The 19,159-nt window shown below is 48.9% G+C and overlaps 7 protein-coding genes across 7 annotated transcripts; all 7 read left to right on the forward strand.

Moving 5' to 3' along the window:
• Window positions 1-2,111: 2,111 nt before the first annotated feature.
• N7508_011063 (uncharacterized protein) lies at window positions 2,112-2,621 on the forward strand (the record flags this gene model as incomplete). Its single annotated transcript, XM_058469123.1, has 1 exon — window positions 2,112-2,621. The coding sequence occupies one exon, from the start codon at window positions 2,112-2,114 to the stop codon at window positions 2,619-2,621; it is 510 nt and encodes a 169-aa protein (XP_058314101.1).
• A 577-nt stretch (window positions 2,622-3,198) lies between these two features.
• Window positions 3,199-5,175, forward strand: N7508_011064 (hybrid sensor histidine kinase/response regulator; the record flags this gene model as incomplete). Its single annotated transcript, XM_058469124.1, has 2 exons — window positions 3,199-3,454; window positions 3,500-5,175. The coding sequence occupies 2 exons, from the start codon at window positions 3,199-3,201 to the stop codon at window positions 5,173-5,175; spliced, it is 1,932 nt and encodes a 643-aa protein (XP_058314102.1).
• A 726-nt stretch (window positions 5,176-5,901) lies between these two features.
• Window positions 5,902-6,703, forward strand: N7508_011065 (uncharacterized protein; the record flags this gene model as incomplete). The annotated part of the gene is made up of 3 exons (XM_058469125.1): window positions 5,902-5,915; window positions 5,979-6,071; window positions 6,172-6,703. The coding sequence occupies 3 exons, from the start codon at window positions 5,902-5,904 to the stop codon at window positions 6,701-6,703; spliced, it is 639 nt and encodes a 212-aa protein (XP_058314103.1).
• Window positions 6,704-6,789: 86 nt separating this feature from the next.
• N7508_011066 (uncharacterized protein) lies at window positions 6,790-8,179 on the forward strand (the record flags this gene model as incomplete). Its single annotated transcript, XM_058469126.1, has 3 exons — window positions 6,790-7,057; window positions 7,081-7,821; window positions 7,857-8,179. The coding sequence occupies 3 exons, from the start codon at window positions 6,790-6,792 to the stop codon at window positions 8,177-8,179; spliced, it is 1,332 nt and encodes a 443-aa protein (XP_058314104.1).
• A 108-nt stretch (window positions 8,180-8,287) lies between these two features.
• Window positions 8,288-8,821, forward strand: N7508_011067 (uncharacterized protein; the record flags this gene model as incomplete). The annotated part of the gene is made up of 2 exons (XM_058469127.1): window positions 8,288-8,291; window positions 8,343-8,821. 2 exons carry the CDS (start codon window positions 8,288-8,290, stop codon window positions 8,819-8,821), a joined length of 483 nt encoding a protein of 160 aa, XP_058314105.1.
• Window positions 8,822-10,273: 1,452 nt separating this feature from the next.
• On the forward strand, window positions 10,274-11,267 carry N7508_011068 (DUF2841 domain-containing protein; the record flags this gene model as incomplete). The annotated part of the gene is made up of 2 exons (XM_058469128.1): window positions 10,274-10,928; window positions 10,975-11,267. The coding sequence occupies 2 exons, from the start codon at window positions 10,274-10,276 to the stop codon at window positions 11,265-11,267; spliced, it is 948 nt and encodes a 315-aa protein (XP_058314106.1).
• A 1,054-nt stretch (window positions 11,268-12,321) lies between these two features.
• On the forward strand, window positions 12,322-15,444 carry N7508_011069 (zinc knuckle domain protein; the record flags this gene model as incomplete). The annotated part of the gene is made up of 2 exons (XM_058469129.1): window positions 12,322-13,108; window positions 13,421-15,444. The coding sequence occupies 2 exons, from the start codon at window positions 12,322-12,324 to the stop codon at window positions 15,442-15,444; spliced, it is 2,811 nt and encodes a 936-aa protein (XP_058314107.1).
• Between the last annotated feature and the right edge of the window lie 3,715 nt (window positions 15,445-19,159).

Raw genomic sequence — 19,159 nt, forward strand, 5'->3', positions numbered from 1 at the left:
CAGACCTTCCAACCCATCGATCGCGTGTGGCACCTTAGGCCCTAGACACTCTTACGCGAATCAAACCAGACTATATCAACGAGTACATTATCTTCACAACTACAATGACTGCAGAATTTATTCAGTGGTGGCTTGAGACCGACTTTGGTAAGAAGAAGCGAATCAACTGGAATATGAACCGTCGTGCAGAGTGCTGGAAAGGGTTTCAACAAGTTGCAAATGCCAAAGATGGGAAGCTAGGCGTTATATGCAAACGGTGCCGTACAATCCTTGAGCATCCAAGTACTAACCATACTGGAACCTTATCGATGTAGAAATATCTCAGTAGGCTAAGGTGCCGACAGCGAATACCGAAGAAGGGTAATATCTAGCAACTACTTAGTGATGCGGTATACTTAAACTAGCCTATATTTGATATTAATACTAATACTGAATTCACTATTATTTAGGCCGAGAGAAGACTAGCGCCTACCTTTACCCAGCAAATATGGGAGTAGAAGATCCTGAACCTGATCACTGTATCGCATTTACCCTTCCTATTTGTTGAGCATTAAGAATTCCATGACCTCCTTTCCTACGCACGACTAGCACCTATACCACTAAGCGTTCCATCAAGAAAGGTGATTCGCGACCGCCTTTAGGGTTTTGTTATAGAATATTAACAGGAGATACTATAACAGCTTCCATCTAGTACAAAAATGTCGATTGCGCTTGACTGTTGGACTTCTCCATTCCAGCAAGCATTCATGGCTATCATAGGATACTTCCTAGACTAGGAATGGGAGTATCGCGAGGTTCTCCTTGGGTTTAAGCCAATTTCTGGATCTTATACCGGAGTGAACCTCGGTAGGGTTGTTCTCTAGACCCTATAGAAGCACTAGATCGCTGACCGTATACTAGCGATAACAACGGATAATGCGTCTAATGATAAGACACTTATTGCAGCGGTGAATGATTCGACTAAGACGCTACAGCTTGAGACAGATTCTACGATTGTCTAAGTACCCTGCCTTGTATATGTTATTCAATTAAGTCTAATTGATTTACTTGGTAAAATCATAACGCCGAGATAGAATGGTCCGAAGATCGTGTACGTTCACTTCGTGCGCGCCAGCAGAAACATGAGATCGCCGATACTTTAAATAAGGTAAGCTCAAGGCTTCTATTTACGAATCATGATTGATTTTATAACGCTAATCATCCTTATAGGTCCGCGGTCTTGCAGTAAATATCAACGGAAGCCCTTAACGCAAAGAAGCCTTCCTGAATCTTCAATCTAACAATGCTGGGAAAAGGCTTCTCACAATCCAGGATGTTCGTATACGATGGAATCCGACATTCCTAATGTTCCGGCGGGCGAAAAGACTTCATGATACATTCGACAAGTACTGCGAAGACTATACCCAACCCCATTTTGCATTGAGTATAGAGGGGTGGCGATAGATTGACTATCTACTTTGCATTCTCCAGCCCTTTTTTACGCTTACTACGCTGGTTTGTCGTACTAAAGACTCGAGTATCTACCTCATCTTTAGGATTTACAACAAGCTCTTTGATCATCTTGAAAGATTAATACGTCAGCTTCGTCGAAAGAAAGTTCCCTGGAAACAGCTGATGTTTTCCTCCCTTGAGGCTGCAAAGGAGAAATTGAAGAAATACTACAGTGCAACAGATGATATTGAAGGTAATCTCTATGCAATTGGGACGATCCTAGCGCCGTCGAGCAAGATGGAGTTCTTTTCAACAAGTGATTGGGACGTGGATCCTGAGATAGGAAGGGACTATAGAAAGGAATACCGCGAGAGTCTTTAGTCTCTTTTCGGAAGATATAGCCAACGTACACTACTAGATATGATACAGCCTGATAGCCAGTTATCAACAACTGAATTAGAGCTTGAGAAGGCCCTTGACGGCGACTCTTTACCACAATCAATTGCTCCGCAGTACGACGAGCTTACCAAATATCTCTAGAGTGGTAAGTAAGTAAGCCTATTTATAAATCATATAACTAACCCTTTGCCTGATTAGATACTATCAAAGGATCCATTCGGATCTTCTGGAAAGATCATCAGAGAAGATTCCCTGTTCTTGCAAGCGTTGCCCGTGATATCATGTCAATTCCAGCGACTAGTGCCGGAGTTGAGCGTCTGTTTAACTCTACTCGGGATATATGCCACTACCGCCGGGGGTCTTTAAACCTAGAGACTATTCGTGATATCATGTTGTACATATGTATAACAAGATTCGATATCAAGGAGGAGCAGCGGCTGATTCTCCAAGAGTATCTTTCAGACTATGAGATAACAGCTTCGGCAGAAGCACTTGATTTCCAGACGTATACTTTTGAGGCCATCAGTGATGATGAGGAGGAGGATGTTGAGATCCGTCTCAATACACCGGCTGCTATGTCAATTACGCAAGCAACCCTGGACGCACCGCCACTCTCAGCAGTCGCCGCTGGAAAGCCCCCTGCAGTCAATTCTGGTGATGAGGAAGATTCTGATGCCGATGGGTTTGTGGATCTGGAGGAGAACTTATCATTATCCTTCCCTGATACGCAGCATCGTGTATCGGGTAGGATACGGAAGAAGTCGAGACTATTAGATGGGTATATAGTTTGACTCTTAGCTCATCAGAACCATGACTAGACACTATGCTACAGGTGCAATATAAACCATTCATAATTGAAACCCCTATTCGAGAATGAACCTATGGTATGCACTAAGGAGTGTATATGTAGTATCCTTCTGTAAGGCCATACAGTAATGAAGGTTTAGTTTACAATTACAATGGAATACAGCCTGTTTCTACATAATTATGCAATTGACGTCCAGTCACGGTTTTTACCTGTTTGTCATGTTTGACGACCCTCCCCGCGGGTCCAGGGCTCGGGCCCTGACCCTCCGCATGGTGAGGTGAGGGTCAGGGTCATGGTGGGTACCCGCGGGTCCTAGCCAGGTCTACAAGAGAGACAAGATCATTGACATCATTTCGCGCTGGACGCCTATCCAAGGCGTAACTCTCTGTCGTTCATTCTCTGGTATGAACGAAACAAAACGTTGAAGTACTTAAAACAATTATTTCGGAGGTATATTGGATTACCTCTCAGCTGTTAGCCAAGGCATGTGCTTATCGACCCGATGATAGTCCTACTTTCGACAACGGACGTATATCATAAAAGGTACATACCAGAAAAAGATGGCTACTATTTTCGATGGGGACGTCTCTGCACAGGAGCTTGCAGATATGCTACCGACCGGCATTGCAATTCTCAACCATGATGACGAATCAATCATGGTGAACCGCCGCTTCCGCGAGCTCATGACCTGTTGCACCGCTAGATCATTCGAATGCTGGTCGCAATCCATCCACCTGGAAGGTTATGACAGGGTAGCCACTGCCTATCGAGAGGCCTCACGCTCTAAGCTTGCCCTGTGCACCGAGTTTCGCACCCGTAGCTAGATCCCTCTGTGGCGTGTTCTGATGTTGGCTCCATTAGATGAGGCTGATCTGCAGCGGCTTAATTTAAGCTATGGTGGCTTCATCTGCACTATGGCAGACATTACACAAGAAAGGACGGCTGAGCTGCTGCAAGTAGAAATTGCGCGAGAGGCGCAAGAGCGCAAGCAACAGCAGGAACGCTTTATTGACATGATCAGTCATAAAGTTCAAAACCCTCCCTCTGCTATCCTTCATTGTACAGAGGATATACTTGAAGCAGTAAAGGACAAGCAAAGTAGTGGGGTACCTGTGTCAGACATTGCACAAGCCGCAGAAACAATCAGCTTCTGCATTGCACATCGAAAAAAAATTGTCGATGATGTCCTTACATTCTCGAAGCTAGACGCGTCAATGTTGACATTGTCGCCGCGAAGAGATCAACCAGAACGACAGTTGGCGCGGACATTGTCTATATTTCGGCCGGAACTTCGGAAGCAACACATTCAATTTGAGTTCAAACTTGGCCATTCTTACGCAGGTTGCGGGATCGAATGGGTATTATCCGATTTCAGCCGGATGGGTCAGGTTCTTATCAACCTAGTTTCCAATGCTATCAAGTTCACTGCAAAAGCGGACAGTAAGAGAGAGATCAGAGTGTCCATGGGCGCCTCCACAAAGCGGCCGCCATCTTATCCTCCCAATGTTGTGTTTTTTGAAACTGACAAGAATGCACTTCGCTTGGATTCCACCACCACGCCTGAGTGGGGAGAGGGCCAAGTCGCGTATGTGATGGTTGCTGTGAAGGATACTGGGATAGGCATTGGTGACCAAGCTCAAAAGCGACTTTTTGAGCGCTTCAACCAAGCAGCGCCTAGAACTGAAAGCGTTTACGGTGGTTCTGGTCTTGGTCTCAATGTGAGCAGAAAGCTCTGCCACCTTCACGGTGGAGAAATCGGTGCAAGCTCAAAGGAAGGGGAAGGGAGCACATTTGATTTCTTCTTTAAGGTCCGGCGGGAGATTGAGCCATCTGATCTCTATCTGCCTAATTATGAAAATTCGGGAATTGATCAATTATGTGGTGGGATCCACGAGCTGAGCAACACGGTCACCGGGGTCAATGACCGGACAAAATCCCCTGAAATCTTGGAGAATCCGATGATAACTCACGTTGCAAAAATATCACCCGTGGCTGTGGGCGATGACAGATATAGGCATACATTGGAACTAGCCCATCAGGCTAAGCCAGATGAGCCTTTTGCGAGCGACCGCCCAAATTTGCACCCTCCTCTCGACGTGTGGGAACCCAACCCTATAGCATTCGGCACGACTGCCATGAGTTATGATGAGGGATCTCGACATATTCTCGTGGTAGAGGATAATATAATCAATCGGCAAATTGTTTGTCGGAAGCTGCGATCCTTGGGATTCCATGTTTCGGAGGCGCCGAATGGCCAAAAGGCCTTGGAGGCTGTTCAGCATGATCGAATTGACTGCATTCTCATGGACCAAGAAATGCCTATTCTGGATGGAAAGTCCGCAACTATGGCAATCCGCAACCTTGGTAGAGACAGTACGGCAAATATCCCTATCATTGGGGTCACTGCAAATGTGAGGGCGGCTCAACAAATAGAGATGTTGGACGCTGGTATGGACGATATTATCCATAAACCTTATCGAACGAATGACTTGTTTGAGAAGATAAATCAAATGATAACTCTCAGATCGAAGAAATGAAAAGTCAGACTGGCTGCCATATATCGCTTTTGAATTACCTAGTGGCTGGAGAAAGCCAAACGTAGCATACTTTGGACACAAATATCAGCAAAAACTTAAGAGTGTCAACAACGGTCCCTAAATTGATGCGCTTGCGACATTCCTGAGGACGACCATCTGATTTTCTTGTGACTTCTTATCTATAGCCTGAATCGACCAGGTTCTCGACCCCCGCTGCCGGACGAATATGTGTATGACCAAATGTACTCCAAGGATGCGTTATAACAGTGCTAGATAGTTAAACACTGTATGAATGACCCTTGCGTTGTCTGTTTCGGGAGTCGCCGTTTACGGCTAGTTGGTAGAGATGTCTGAAGTGATCCCGGGCCTCTTGAAATATGACGTCATAGCTGTATATGATCGGCAATGAGAGGGATAAACATCCACAGATGTTTATTGGCCCTTCCGCCCCCTACCAACCCCAAAATGTCCATATCTAGGAGAAATTTCGAGAAAGGTAAGCCACAGTGGATCCGGAGTGAGGAAGCATGTCGCCGAAGCTAGCGCAATTGGACCTTTCTTAGCAAGGGGTAAGAGCGCCCCACCATATTGTGACTGGCGGATGAGAAAACTGGGTATACTGGGCTCTGAAAGTGAAAGCCGCTGCTTCTGCTGCCCCTCTTGTTGCTCGCTGCACAACAACTTTGGAATCGTTGACCTTACAACCTTGTCATTTCACTGCCACAAATGTTTGGCAACAGGTATGAGAAACCGCTGGACCTTGCGGACCGTTGATTGTGTGTTCTAATTAGAGCTCAATACAGACCGAACGCCCAGAAGCCCGGCGAGGGCCTTATCACTAAGTTCCAGGCTACTTTTTCAGACATTGTTCGGCCTACCAAATGCGATCCTCCTGGGTATGTTTCATGCCTTCCCGCGATATCTACGATCCATCTTCTCTTCATACCGTCCTCCTGGGCTTGAGCCATGGGCATTAGCTAATCTGTCGGCTCACAGACCCACGAGCTACAATAAGCTGGACCGAGGTACTCCTGGCCTTCGCTTCACGCCCTTGCTGAATGACCGGTCTGGTCTACGATTTACGTCCTTCATCGATGATCAGTCGATCCCCACGCCAAGTCTAAATTTATCCCCTCAAAACTCCAACTACAATCCTGGTGGATTGAATACAGTCTTCCATGGTCCGGCCGGAGACTTGCACACCCCACTCGTGAAGTCAACTTTAATGACACCCAACACGCTCCTTGAACAATTCGCGGTCAGCCCTATACAGAGAAATAATATCGACCCATTTCATGATCTTGCAGACGTGCAACACTGGACGTGGGAGCCGCAAAATAAAGGTTCTGGCAATCATAACGCTGGATACCCTCCCGGTGCATTTGTGCAATCCCATTTAGCTGATGGTGCTGCCGATGGAACGAGCGAAGCAACCTTTCTGAGCGACGTCGATAACCAAGGGAAACTGTACTCCCAGTACATTCATTCACCGGGAAATAAATCCTCTAGCCGCGATGATGATCAGTAAAGATTTCCCTGTCTTGCAATGAGGAAGAGAAGAGCTAAGGGCTTTCTAGGTTCAGGTTTCGGGTGACACTGAACACACCGACAGCCATGCTTCATGATACCAAACTCCCACCTATCACATATCTTAACAAAGCTCAAATATACCCTTTGTCAATTGTCGATGCAAGGCAGCCAGTAAGCAACGACATTGTCAGATATCGAACCTGCATCCGGGTCACCTTCGAAGATTATGAACAGTCTTCAAAACCTGCGGCTTCTTGGGCTCTGTGGAAGGACACTCGGGGACATGAGGCATATCAGAAAGATGGCAATCTATATGCTATTGAGTTGGTTGGTCTATTTCAGGAGAATCAAGGTCAAGCCTGTGATCAAATCCAGCTAGAATCTCGCTTGACGGATTTTGTGTGACCTGGTACTCAGACCCAACCACCGGAAGACGAGGCTGTTTAATGGGCGTTCGCTTCCACTTCCTTTCAACTGATTTCAGCCACACCAAGGGTGTGAAAGGAGCTCCTATCAAGTTATGCGCCAAAACTGAAACCGTCGGTTCAAGTCCTTCCGAAATAAGCTGTTGCAAAGTTAAATTGTTCCGTGAACATGGGGCTGAACGAAAAATGTTCAACGATGTCTCCCAGCTGAAGCGGGCAATTGAGAGACGCAGACATGATTATGTGAAGGCCAAAAGCGGAGGTAGTCACCTTGGCAAACGAAAACGCGGTAGTCGCTTTGTCCTTAACAAAAGCGAAAAGGAGCTCGAAGAAGAAAGGAGGGAGCAGCTCCAAAAAAGCTTGGATGATGAATTGGCAATGATGCAAAACAGATTCAATTCTAACCGACCTGTGACCAACTTCTGTCTTCCCGGTAGTGAAAAGGATGATCCGGACCTGTTCCCAATGAAAATGGTAGATGAAGAAACACAAAAAATTGGCAATTCGGACCAACCAAACTTGCAAGTTATGACGCCGCCATCGACATCACGCAGCGCGTCGAGAAATTTGCCATTAAATCCAGCAGACCACCGCACACCTAGGTCCCAAAAAGACCCTATTACACCAATTCCGCCCTGGCCTACGGGACAACCTGGAGTGAAACCCACCAACTCAAACCCCAAAGTACCAGGTAAGTTCTTGTCCCCGATTCTACATGGACTAGAGTTTTAACTTCTGCAAAACAAGTTGCATGTTTTTATCTCCGCTTTCAAAAAAGTGATGCGCAGCAAGATATTTACCATACAGCGATTTATCTGACAGAGCGCACCACGACTGAGCTGATCGCAAAGATATCCCATAAACAACGCTTCAGCCAGGCCCATATAGTGCAGCTGTTCCATGTCAAAAATGGCATGAAAATCATCATTGATGATGATGTAGTCCAGCGGATCCCGGATGGTCAGGACATGATCGCTGAGGTGTCTGAGATTTCAAGCAACAGAGCCACCGGTGGTGGCTCAACTATCGAGGTTAGTTTAGACTTCTAGATGTCCCCAATACAAATGCACCAGCTGGTCGGCCTTCAAATTTCGGTCTGTTATTTAGCGCATTGTATTGCTTCTTCAATTTCAGTGATCATTTTGCATGCAGCGATGATGGGTAAGCAAGCCTGAGACGAGAACCCGCCAACATGCATCCACTACCGTATAGAGTGGCGAGCGACAGTCAACAACAGAGAGGTATCTAAGGACACGGAGGAAGATGTCGTATTGGCACCTAGCGCCTTCTGGCAGCTGCCCTTGGGAAAGAAGTTAGAATTACGACGCAAAACTGCTCGCCATCGCCAAGTGAGACCAGATGATACCGTCGTAGTCGCATCAACAACCGATCGTACCAAGAGAAACCTGACCAAACGATTTGACGATACCGATATATCCTGGACCGCTATCGAAAAGCAGCTTCTGATATGGCCTGAATTTTTACTCCGTGGTAAAGAGTTGACGTTGAAAATCAGTTTCAACTATGTAGACGATCGTCATTCTTCTCTATCTGCTGGGCGAATAGGAGAGAAAAGAGGGAAGTCATCTGTCACACAAAGAATGCTCGGTGAGAGGGACGCACAGCTGGACGCGGAGGAAAGCTCTTCTGGCGGGAAACCAATTTGGCGCAGCGTCTATAGTCTAATGTGATGTGACTCGTTGACGTGTCAGCATGGCCCCCACGGCTGGGTAGATCCAATGGGAAAAACCACTACCCACTTAAATCTCATCACATGAAACGCCTAATAAGCCACGTTGAGAAGGTCGGTGTTCTGGAAGGTTACATTCCTGATCTTAGAGATGTAGCTGTTAAGGAATACGGCGAGTGGCAGGTGTCGAATGTTGAGAACAATTCCCTCACAATTGCATTTCAAAAAGTGTGCAATGTAATGCTCGAAAATAGTCTTAACCTTAAGCAAATGTACAGGGATCAAGATCCTAACTTCTTCATTGCAAAAGGTATCAAGATAGGTATCGCTCGACGTTCCGTAGAGGATATTGGGAGTGGGTTCAGAACGTGAAAAACGCGATACCTGTCGTTGAAATTCTTTAGTCTATACTGGTCTTCATTTGGGCGCCTGTGCACCATCTGGCGGTGTGTTTGAAAATCTCTTAAGAAAACTGGCAACTGGGGGCATCTTGGCATGAAACCCGCCACTTTCGGAATCTAGTGTAACGTGTATGCTGTGATTCGCCGAGAACGCTGACCTAATACAGAGTTCTTAGCGAGATAGTACTGGTATGTTCAAGGCGTAACTTCTTAGCGCTTGATGCGGGATACCCAAAACCTTGTTGGGAGGATGGGCTTCACAAGGTTCATAAATGATACTGTGGAAACCCTGGAATATATACCAGGCAGTAAAATTGTGAGCCAGCAACTTTGCCTGTTTCTTGGCATCATTCGATACTCCACGCTCTACCCCTCAATTATGAGGACTGTTGCTTCCTCACCCACGGCTTTGATGCACTAAAGTCGCTCATGTTCTCACTCATCCCACCCATGCATGGAGAAACAAAGATGCGGCTCCCCTCTTTCCTGAGGCCTGCAGTTTTGTCCGTCACCGTCAGGAGCAGTATAACAAGCGGAATTAAGAGAAGTATTCAGTCCTCTTTATCCGAAGGGTACTATATTTCCTACATGCAATACCATATAGATTACCGTAATGAATTACGTCATGGCTCGTTCAATGCATGTTTGTAAATTGAGTCAGATCATAACCGAACTTAGTATAGTCGGTTCACAGTTCTCGGCAACTGGTGGTTAACTTATAGTTTCACAGTATAATGTAGCTTCCCGGTATTTTAATACAGCCACTTGCTGCCGAGACGATGTATCACACATCATAATCTATCGATTATAGCCCTTCTGATCGCACTTTCTTTCAGCCCCTTGCTTTACCCTCTCGACAGGATGCCTTCATGTGGCTCCGCCATCTACTTTTGAGGGATTCCTTCAAATATTCTTTTGACGTGAAAAGGAGCTCTTCGGTCAAACCTAGTCTTCAAATGACATGTCACTAGATCTTAATTGAGATTTATGTGGTATGATTTGTCTCCTGTCCTCGGCCATCAAGGAATCGTGACTGGGTAAGGTCAGCAAGCATGTCGAGGAATTGTGTGCACAAAGAAATGTATCCTCGACATTTTGCCCTTATATATATAGACCGCGATGGAAACCTTCGCCATCAGATATCCCCTTCCCTCTACGGTAACCGCGCGAATATTCTGACCGCTCAAGTTACGGCGAGGTTTTTAAAAGTGGTGGCAGAATCAGAGGAACGCTCCCATTTATCAAGGCCTGCCCATTCCCTTGCCGACAAACACTTGAGTCATGCCTCTTGTCATGCAAGCTTTCCAACGCTTCGAGGAACTGAGGGAAACGGGGAAATGGCCGTTGTGCCAGAATGCGTTACACAGCCTGCGTCAGCCAGAACAAGAGCAACTGTACAGTGCAGGGAAAGGGTAGAGGTTCAGGATCTCAGTACGGACCCTCACTCAGCCTCGATCCCTCTCCGTGACAGCAAATTCCTTCGTCAATACTATGAAAAAGTCTTCAAAAATTTGCAGCAAACGAACTGCCGCGTTATTGCCAAAGTCTACGTGAAAATAGTCGAGCCGCGCAAGCAAGTTCAATACCCTTACAACGGACGCAGGACTGTGGGAGGTATAACATACCAAATGAGTCCCGAAGAAACCAAGCCACCGTGGTGGCCACCTGGTGTGAGCCATCGAGAGCCTGACCATCTCTCTAAAGCTGGTAGGAAGACTTCTCTCCACTCCGAACTTGACTGATTTTCCAATAGAGCGTATCGCACTTCTTGTTCATATTCTTTGTGACCTACGCCTCAGCCATGGAATCACAGCGCAAAAACTGAAAGTCGCAGAACAGCCCAGCAGACGGTTCATTTATCCAATAGGGCGATCAAGACTTTTAGATGAGCTATACACTGTCAGGGATGCGGAAGAAAAGTATCTGGAGGGGTTAGCTGGTAGGTTCTTACAATTGACCGTATTACCACAACTAATCATATTTCAGATAGGAAAACAACAATTCTTGTTTCGAAGGCCAATTTACCCGACTCCTGCAGCGCAGTGAACAGGCAACACCATAAGAGCAATGGACATTCTCCAGGCGACACGAGGCCTTTTCATGACCGGATAAGCCAGAACTCATCAATGAGCAAAATACCCTGTCAAGTATGGCCCGCAAGAGATATGAACAACCAGCATTCGACCACGATTTCGCCTTATTATCAGGAATCTCATTTCTATCTTAGCGCTCCTTCATCACAGTTGGTTTCGCCTCAGGGACTTCCGTATCTTGCTCCCGCGACAGTGCGTATTCCCCTGGACTTCAGCTCCTTTGGCTCCATTCCCTTCCAGTTCTCATTATCAGGGACTTTGGGCGACCTGAGTGACATTGCGTAAGTGTGAAGTCGAGCCTACGATCACCATGACACAGATATAAGTTAATTCACAATTACGTGGAGACTTGCATGTTTGAGAGCGCCTCTTGTTTTCTCTACGAGGAAGATGAAAATGAAAACCAGATTTACGGCGCACATCAATGCAGCAGAAATGTGTAAGAAGTACTAGCTCATGTTGACCCGCCAAAAGGGCGATCTAAATACCACAAGCAAAGCTAGACCTCGCATCATGGTCAGGGCCTCCCTCTACTTACATCATGTATATCTAAATCAAAATACAAACCTCCTTGCGCTATTAGCCACGTAAGGCTCCTATTTCAATGTCTGTTTCAACATCTCCATTCAAGCCGGCATGGTGAAAATGTCCTCTGGCACTTTCTTCTTTTGCACCAACCCCAGTGATACACCATTGGAGGAAGGCATCGAAACCTTGACCAGGGTCTCTTTCATAGTAATCCCAATTCCGCCGGATGAAATTTTTAGGCTCAGCAGAGAACTCCTCAATTGGATTTAAATCCGGCGAATAAGGCGGCAAATAAACCAATTTCACCCCAGCGTCTACACACATATGTGCAAGACGCTCTGAATGGTGGAACGACGCGTTGTCCATTAACCGGGCCTTCGAACCCGACACCCCTGCGGTGGTCCGGGTTCCCGGGCGTAGTGGTTATTTTCCCACAACAACCATTTCAAAAATCCACCACTCCATTAATTCTTCATATTATGGCTTCAAACTTGGAAGATCGCATAAAAAGTGCTATATCTGCCTACAATTTGCAGGAAAAGCCGAATATCCGCGTGGTTGCAGAGCAATTTGACCTTAAATATAATACACTGCGAGGTCGGATCCACGGTCGCAACCCTCGAAACCAACGTATCCCTACCAACAAAGCTCTTGAACCAGAGCAAGAAAAGGCCCTTATTCTATGGATCGATACCTTGGATCAGGCCTATTCTCCGCCCTCTGCAGCCCAAATCCGTGGCTGTGCACAGGAAATTGTACGGCGCCATGAACCCGCCCGTATACTAGGTAAAAACTGGGGATACAGTTTTTGCAAGCGCCTACCGCCTGAATACAATTATTTGACCCAAAAGCCTATCGAAAAGGCTCGATATGCACCTGTTGATCCTGGATATTTAAGTTTTTGGTACGATCGCCTACAAATTACGTTGAAAACGTACGATATTCTACCAAAAAATCTATACAATTTCGACGAAACTGGCTATCGAATTGGCGAAGGCAAGCCCCAAAAGGTCGTCTCACGCCGGGGCAATGCAACCAATAATACAGGCGGCCAAAGCGAATCTTTAACGGGAATTGAGTGTGTATCGGCCGATGGCTGGGTGATGCCACCTTGGTTCTTGGTCAAAGGGCAATTCCATATGGAGAGCTGGTTTTCAGGCATCAATTTGCCTGATAACTATACAATTTGCCCGACGCCGAATGGATGGACCGATGAAATTGTCAGTTTTGCCTGGGTCCAGATCTTCGATGAATTCACATCTCTACGTACGAAAAAGGGCGAATTTCGGCTACTTTTGATGGATAATCATGGTTCACATATGACCTATGACATTATTGAATTCTGCTGGAAACGACGTATTATTCCATACTGTTTCATTCCACATACAGCACATGGTTGCCAGCCTCTCGATGATACGCCTTTTTCCAATTTGAAGAACTACTATCGTCAATTGAACAACTCTTTCTTGGCAAAAACGTTTTCTTGAAATATCCAGCCAATCAGAGGTCTCGCGGCCTCGTGAATTAGTTCATCGTAATCGTAACCTCAAGCGCTACGGCCTGATACCCTTTTCATAGGGGAGATGGCAGCGATGGTTGGGACGGGTGCGAACGCACAGATTTTGCCCCCTGACAGGAGAGGAACACCAAAAAGCACGGCCCTCACGGATCCGCCCCGATCCATGGATGACATCGCGGAAGGGGCCCGCCGGGTGCTTAACCACATCGAGAACAATGGCACGGAGGACCGGTACGTCACTGGATATATTCGTGCCGTCCGCCAGTACGCACTAAACGCCCAACGGGGAGACGGTCAGGAGATGGCCAAGGTGCTTGAGGCGCTGACCAAGATCAACGCCGGCACCGAACGCCTGAACCAGCGAATTAATACCATTGAAAAGACAACCAACACATTATCGACGGCACTATCTACCCCCGCGGCGAACTCTGCAGCAGCGTGGCGCAACTTCCGGGCCAAAGAATGGCAGCGCGACTTGGCTACGGCTGCGGCTCCTATCACCCGGAGCGGCGGCACATCGTCTCCAGGAGTACCGGAAATGGAACTTCGCGAGGACCGAGAGGTCATCGTCAAGGTCGGAATGAACCGCGAGCAAATCCGTGGATTGACACCAAAAGATCTGGTCGAGAGGGCTGAACGACAGAGGGTAACAAATGCCCGTCAGAAGAATTCAGGGGTACTGGCCGGACAGGCTTTCTTTGTCGCCGCTCGAAAATTGCCGTCGGGGGATGTGGCAATGATCGCCAACAGTGCGGCAGGGGCAGAGGTCCTCCGCAAACATGCTGCGTGGCTGAGAGCCTTTGGACCAGGCTCGGTGGTCCAAGAACCGTCATGGGGAGTGGTGGCGTACCATATTCCCGTGAGGTCGATGAAGGTTACTCCGGAGACGATGGCTGACGTTGCGGCTGAGCTGCTCAGGCAGAACAACTGGGGCGAAGGCGCTAAGATTCAGTATCTAGGATGGATGACCCGTCCGGGTGAGAGGGCGGAGGGCTCCATCCTGATCGAGTTCACCAGCCCAGTCGTGGCTAATCGCGCGATCATCTCGGGAATCGTGTGGGGGAAGCAAATTCACAATGCATCACGATTCTGTCGTGAGGGGCGGATAAAGCTATGCAGAAAATGCCAAAAGCCGGGGCATATCCAGTCACACTGTTCCAACTTCTTCAAATGCGGTCACTGCGCCAACGGACACCCGACCTGGGAGTGTCCGTCGACGAAGGGGCAAGCGATACCAGTCAAGTGCGCCAATTGTGGCGAAGGGCATCGCCCTACAAGTCGGGAATGTCCGGTGAAGGTTGCAGCGATGAACGAAGCCAAGCAAGCGCTGGCCAACTGCCCTGCATATCACCGCGTTCCTATGCACCTCCAAGTGACGGCAAGCACCGGCAACGAAGCACCTTCGACTAGGGCAGACCCCATGATTGCGAATGGACTCGAAGCGTCGATACACGCTCCGGAGGGGCAGCGGGGGGAAGAGCCCCCATGGAACCCCCAGGATGCTGTAATCGACGTGGAGACTGCAGCGATAGAAGTAGAAACATTACCAGAGGAGGTCACTGAACCGACTCAGCCTACTCAGCTCAAAAGGGGCCCTGGCCGCCCAAAGGGCTCAAGAACGAGGTCAAAGAATCCCAAACCAACAGTGATACCGCTGGCATGCCAAGGGTCCACAAGGCTCCAAGCGGCCTCGAAAAGGCGCCGCACAGGCGAGCCGGACGACACCATGGACGAGCAACCAGACGACAATGAATGGCTCAGCATTCAACCCACTCCGGCCAGTCTCCCTCAACCTGACACTCGGCAAGATAGCCTAGAACACCGACTTACCCAATTCATCAACGAGGTCACCACTGTCAATGAGGCCGGTAACACGTCCGGGCCTGATGACGAGGGGGAATTGGACCCGGAGAGCCCCGAATACCGCAAATTGGTGATTCTGAAATACACACAGCGGCAAGCGATACCGATTGGATCATCTCCGCCGCTCTTTCCGACGGATGCACCAACAATCGAAGACCCAAATGACGAAGTATGGCACGAGGCCAGCGAACGAAGCGATGACGAACAAACTCATCAATGAAATCGTTTGAGATTCTTCAATACAACGTACACAAATCGTGGCCAGTGATGGCAACGTTCCTCAGAGATAGAAATGTCCTCGCGGCGGACGTCGTCGCGGTGCAGGAGCCATGGAAGAACGAAATGCAACACACAACGCACCAACCAGCGACGGCAACTTTCCAGCTAATCTACCCACCAAAAGGAGCTGCTGACGGATCAACCCAAGGCCAGGATGATCAAGTCCAAGCCTCGGATCTCTCCCAACCGGGAGTATGCCTGTTTGTCTCTAAAAGGCTTGACCCGAGCCATTGGTCGTGTCAACTCGTCTCACAGGACTACCAGTTACTGAAACTTAGAAAGGCTCATCAAGGCAGAGACTGGACAGATCTCTTCATACACAACATATACAATAGGCCGGGCAGCAATACCCTTAGACATCTAAGAAATGAGCTGTCAAAACGACCTCATGGAGAACACATCGTCCTTGGAGATATGAACGCGCATCACCCGAGATGGGGAGGAACAGGGACCAGGGCCGATCAGGAGGCCAAGCAACTCCTAGAAATCGCCAATGAATGGGAACTCGAGTTGACGACCCAACAAGGCAGACCTACCTGGTCTCGAAACGATCAGTCATCGGTGATTGACCTCACCTTCATCACATCTAACCTTGTCAACAGGCTGATCCATTGCGAGAGAGCTGATGACATCGAACATGCATCCGACCATTTCCCGATCAGGACTGTGCTTGATATTATTACACCCATTGCTGTACAACAGAAGAGAAGAAACTGGAACGCAACTGATGATCAAAAACTCATCCAGAAGATCGAAGGAGGTCTACAGGCAGGGGGCCTATACGAGGCAGATCCGCAGAGGATAGAAGCCAAATGCCAGGAGCTAATGGGTGTGATCCAGTCAGCAATCGAGGAATCAACCCCATGGGCAAAACCATCCGCGTGGTCGAACCCCGACTTTGACGACGAGTGTAAAGTTGCGGTCAAAGAAGTTCGTCGCCTCCGTCGCAAACACACGAGGACCAAAGACCCCTACGACTGGATGTGCTACTCGGAAGCACGCAACAAGAAAACGCGACTCGTCAAGAAAACGTTGTCAAGAGCGCACCGGCGCCGAGTCCAGCAGGTCGTTGAAGATGGCCCACAGGGTATGTGGCGATTGGCTAAATGGGCAAGAAACCGAGACGGGGCATATGAGAAGGGCATCACCCCTTCGCTGAAAATACAAGATCCCCAAATGCCTGGAACTCTCGCGGAAACAGTTGAGCAAAAGGCAGAGGCATTCCGGACTGCCTTCTTCCCAAAACCACCACCAGCCGATCTATCCGACACAGATTCATTCCTGTACCCACAGCAAATTGAGTTTCCAGCAGTCACCGCTCAAGAGATACAGGAGGCGGTGCGAGGAGCGAAAGCAGGGAAAGCACCCGGAGAAGACGGTATACCAAACTCTCTCTGGCACAAGCTTATCGAGATACCGGTGATTCTAGAAACAGTGGTCCAGTTATTCAACGCATGCATAAACACGGGGTACAACCCGTCACATTTCCAGCGCTCAATCACGGTGGTGCTCCGGAAGCAAGGTAAAAGTGACTACCAGCTCGCAAAATCCTACAGACCCGTGGCGTTGCTGAACACGCTCGGAAAGTTTCTGGAGGCAGTTGTCGCGCGACGGATCAGCTACGCAGCAGAAACCAACGGTTTACTCCCACGAACCCATCTAGGCGGGCGAAAGGGCATATCCACCGATCATGCTATCCACATTATCATCGACCGAATCAAAACCGCATGGGGAAAAGGCAAGCCAGTGGTATCCCTGCTAATGCTGGACGTGTCTGGAGCGTACGACAATGTCTCCCATGAACGTCTACTACACAACATCAAGAAACGACGTCTGGGACACTTCGTTCCCTGGGTGAGGGCCTTCCTGAGCAATCGAAGCACACGGATCCGCATGCCCGAGGGCACATCTGATCGAATCCCGACACCTACAGGCATCCCTCAAGGATCACCGATCTCACCCATTCTATATCCCATCTACAACGCAGACCTCATAGAGAACTGCGGTAACGGTGTGACTAGCAACGGGTGGGTCGACGATGTTTGCTTCATGACAAACGGGGACAGCGAACGCGAAACCATCAAGAAACTAAGAGCGGCATGCCGCAAAGCGGACCAATGGGCCGAGAAACATGCATCGGTTTTTGACCCGAAGAAGTATGCACTGGTGCACTTTGTAAACACCAGGGAACTCGACCCACAATACACATCGCTGTCTCTACGAGGTCACACCGTGACAGCCACAAGGACAGCTGAGCGATACCTCGGCTACTGGCTGGATCCAGGCCTGGAATTCCGCCATCACCGCGAGAAAGCGGTGGCCAAGGCTGGCGTCTCCCTTGGAGCACTACGAAGCCTGGCAGGGTCAACGTGGGGGGCCTCACTCTATGCAATGCGAAAAATTTACCAGGCGGTGATCATCCCGCAGATGCTCTTCGGGGTTTCCGCGTGGTATCAACCTATAATCATCAGTAATTCCAAGGCACGCATAATCAGTCGGCCTTTCGTGGCAATCCAGAAGCAGGCAGCATGTCTCATCAGTGGAGCTTTCAGAACCACGGCAGCAGAGGCACTGAATGCAGAGCTTTACCTACCGCCTATTTCTGTTCACATGAATCGACTGGTGAAAGAAACGGCCCTTCGACTACGGACAGGACCAGAGTTCGCTGTCCCGCCCACGATGTTACGTCGCCGACCGGCAGATGAGAGAGACTGGGCTGGATGGACACCAATGGAGGCACAAGCGTGGAAGGCGGGCGGATGTCTTACGGCTCCCCCGGATACTTCGACGAGAAGATGGGAGAGTCGAAAGGCATTTGTCCTGGCACCATGGCAAGCACCACCAGAGGTGATCATCGCGGACAGAGAAGCTGCGGTCAACAATCACAACCAGATCCGGATGAAAGACCCAGAAGAAAGACCCTTGATTCTGTACACCGACGGGAGCGGAATTGATGGAAGGATCGGAGCGGCAGCGGTCGTGGACCTTGAGGATCAACATGCTCATAGCCACATGGGAGATGATGATACGTCCACCGTGTATGCGGCAGAACTTCGAGCCATTGAGATGGCACTTGAAATGGTTCTGGAAAGCACAGAGTCATGGGCTAAGCAGGCGAAGAACGGGGTAGTCATCTTTGTGGACAGCCAAGCAGCGCTGAAGGCGCTAAGGCGACCGCGGATGCCGTCAGGACAGGTCTATCTAGCAGGATGCCTCGGCCTGATCCAGCGGCTTGCTGGCAGATGCGTCCGGATAGAGCTCAGATGGATTCCTGCGCACCAAGGGGTCATTGGCAATGAGATTGTAGACCAACACGCAAAACAAGCAGCCCAAGAACCGGACGGCCTACAGAACCCTCGCAACCGAGGTATATGCCTCGCAGCCGCAGCGAAACGGCGAATTCGCAGAGAAGCGAAGCTGGAGTGGGACAGGACGTGGGCCAAGGAAACGACCAGCCGCCCGACGAGACGCCTGATTGAAGCACCAACCAAGAAGACGCTAGAATACTGGTCGGGCCTGTGCAAAGCGACGACATCGATTCTGATGCAGCTTCGTACTGGGCGAATTGGCCTAGGGGCTTACCTGAACCGTATCAACCGACGCGAAACAGCGCGGTGTGGTTGCGACCTTGGCAACCAAACAATGATCCACGTCCT

The sequence above is a fragment of the Penicillium antarcticum genome (assembly GCF_028974205.1).
Source record: "Penicillium antarcticum strain IBT 31339 chromosome Unknown utg000010l_segment0_segment0, whole genome shotgun sequence".
NCBI classification, from domain to species: Eukaryota; Fungi; Ascomycota; class Eurotiomycetes; order Eurotiales; family Aspergillaceae; genus Penicillium; species Penicillium antarcticum.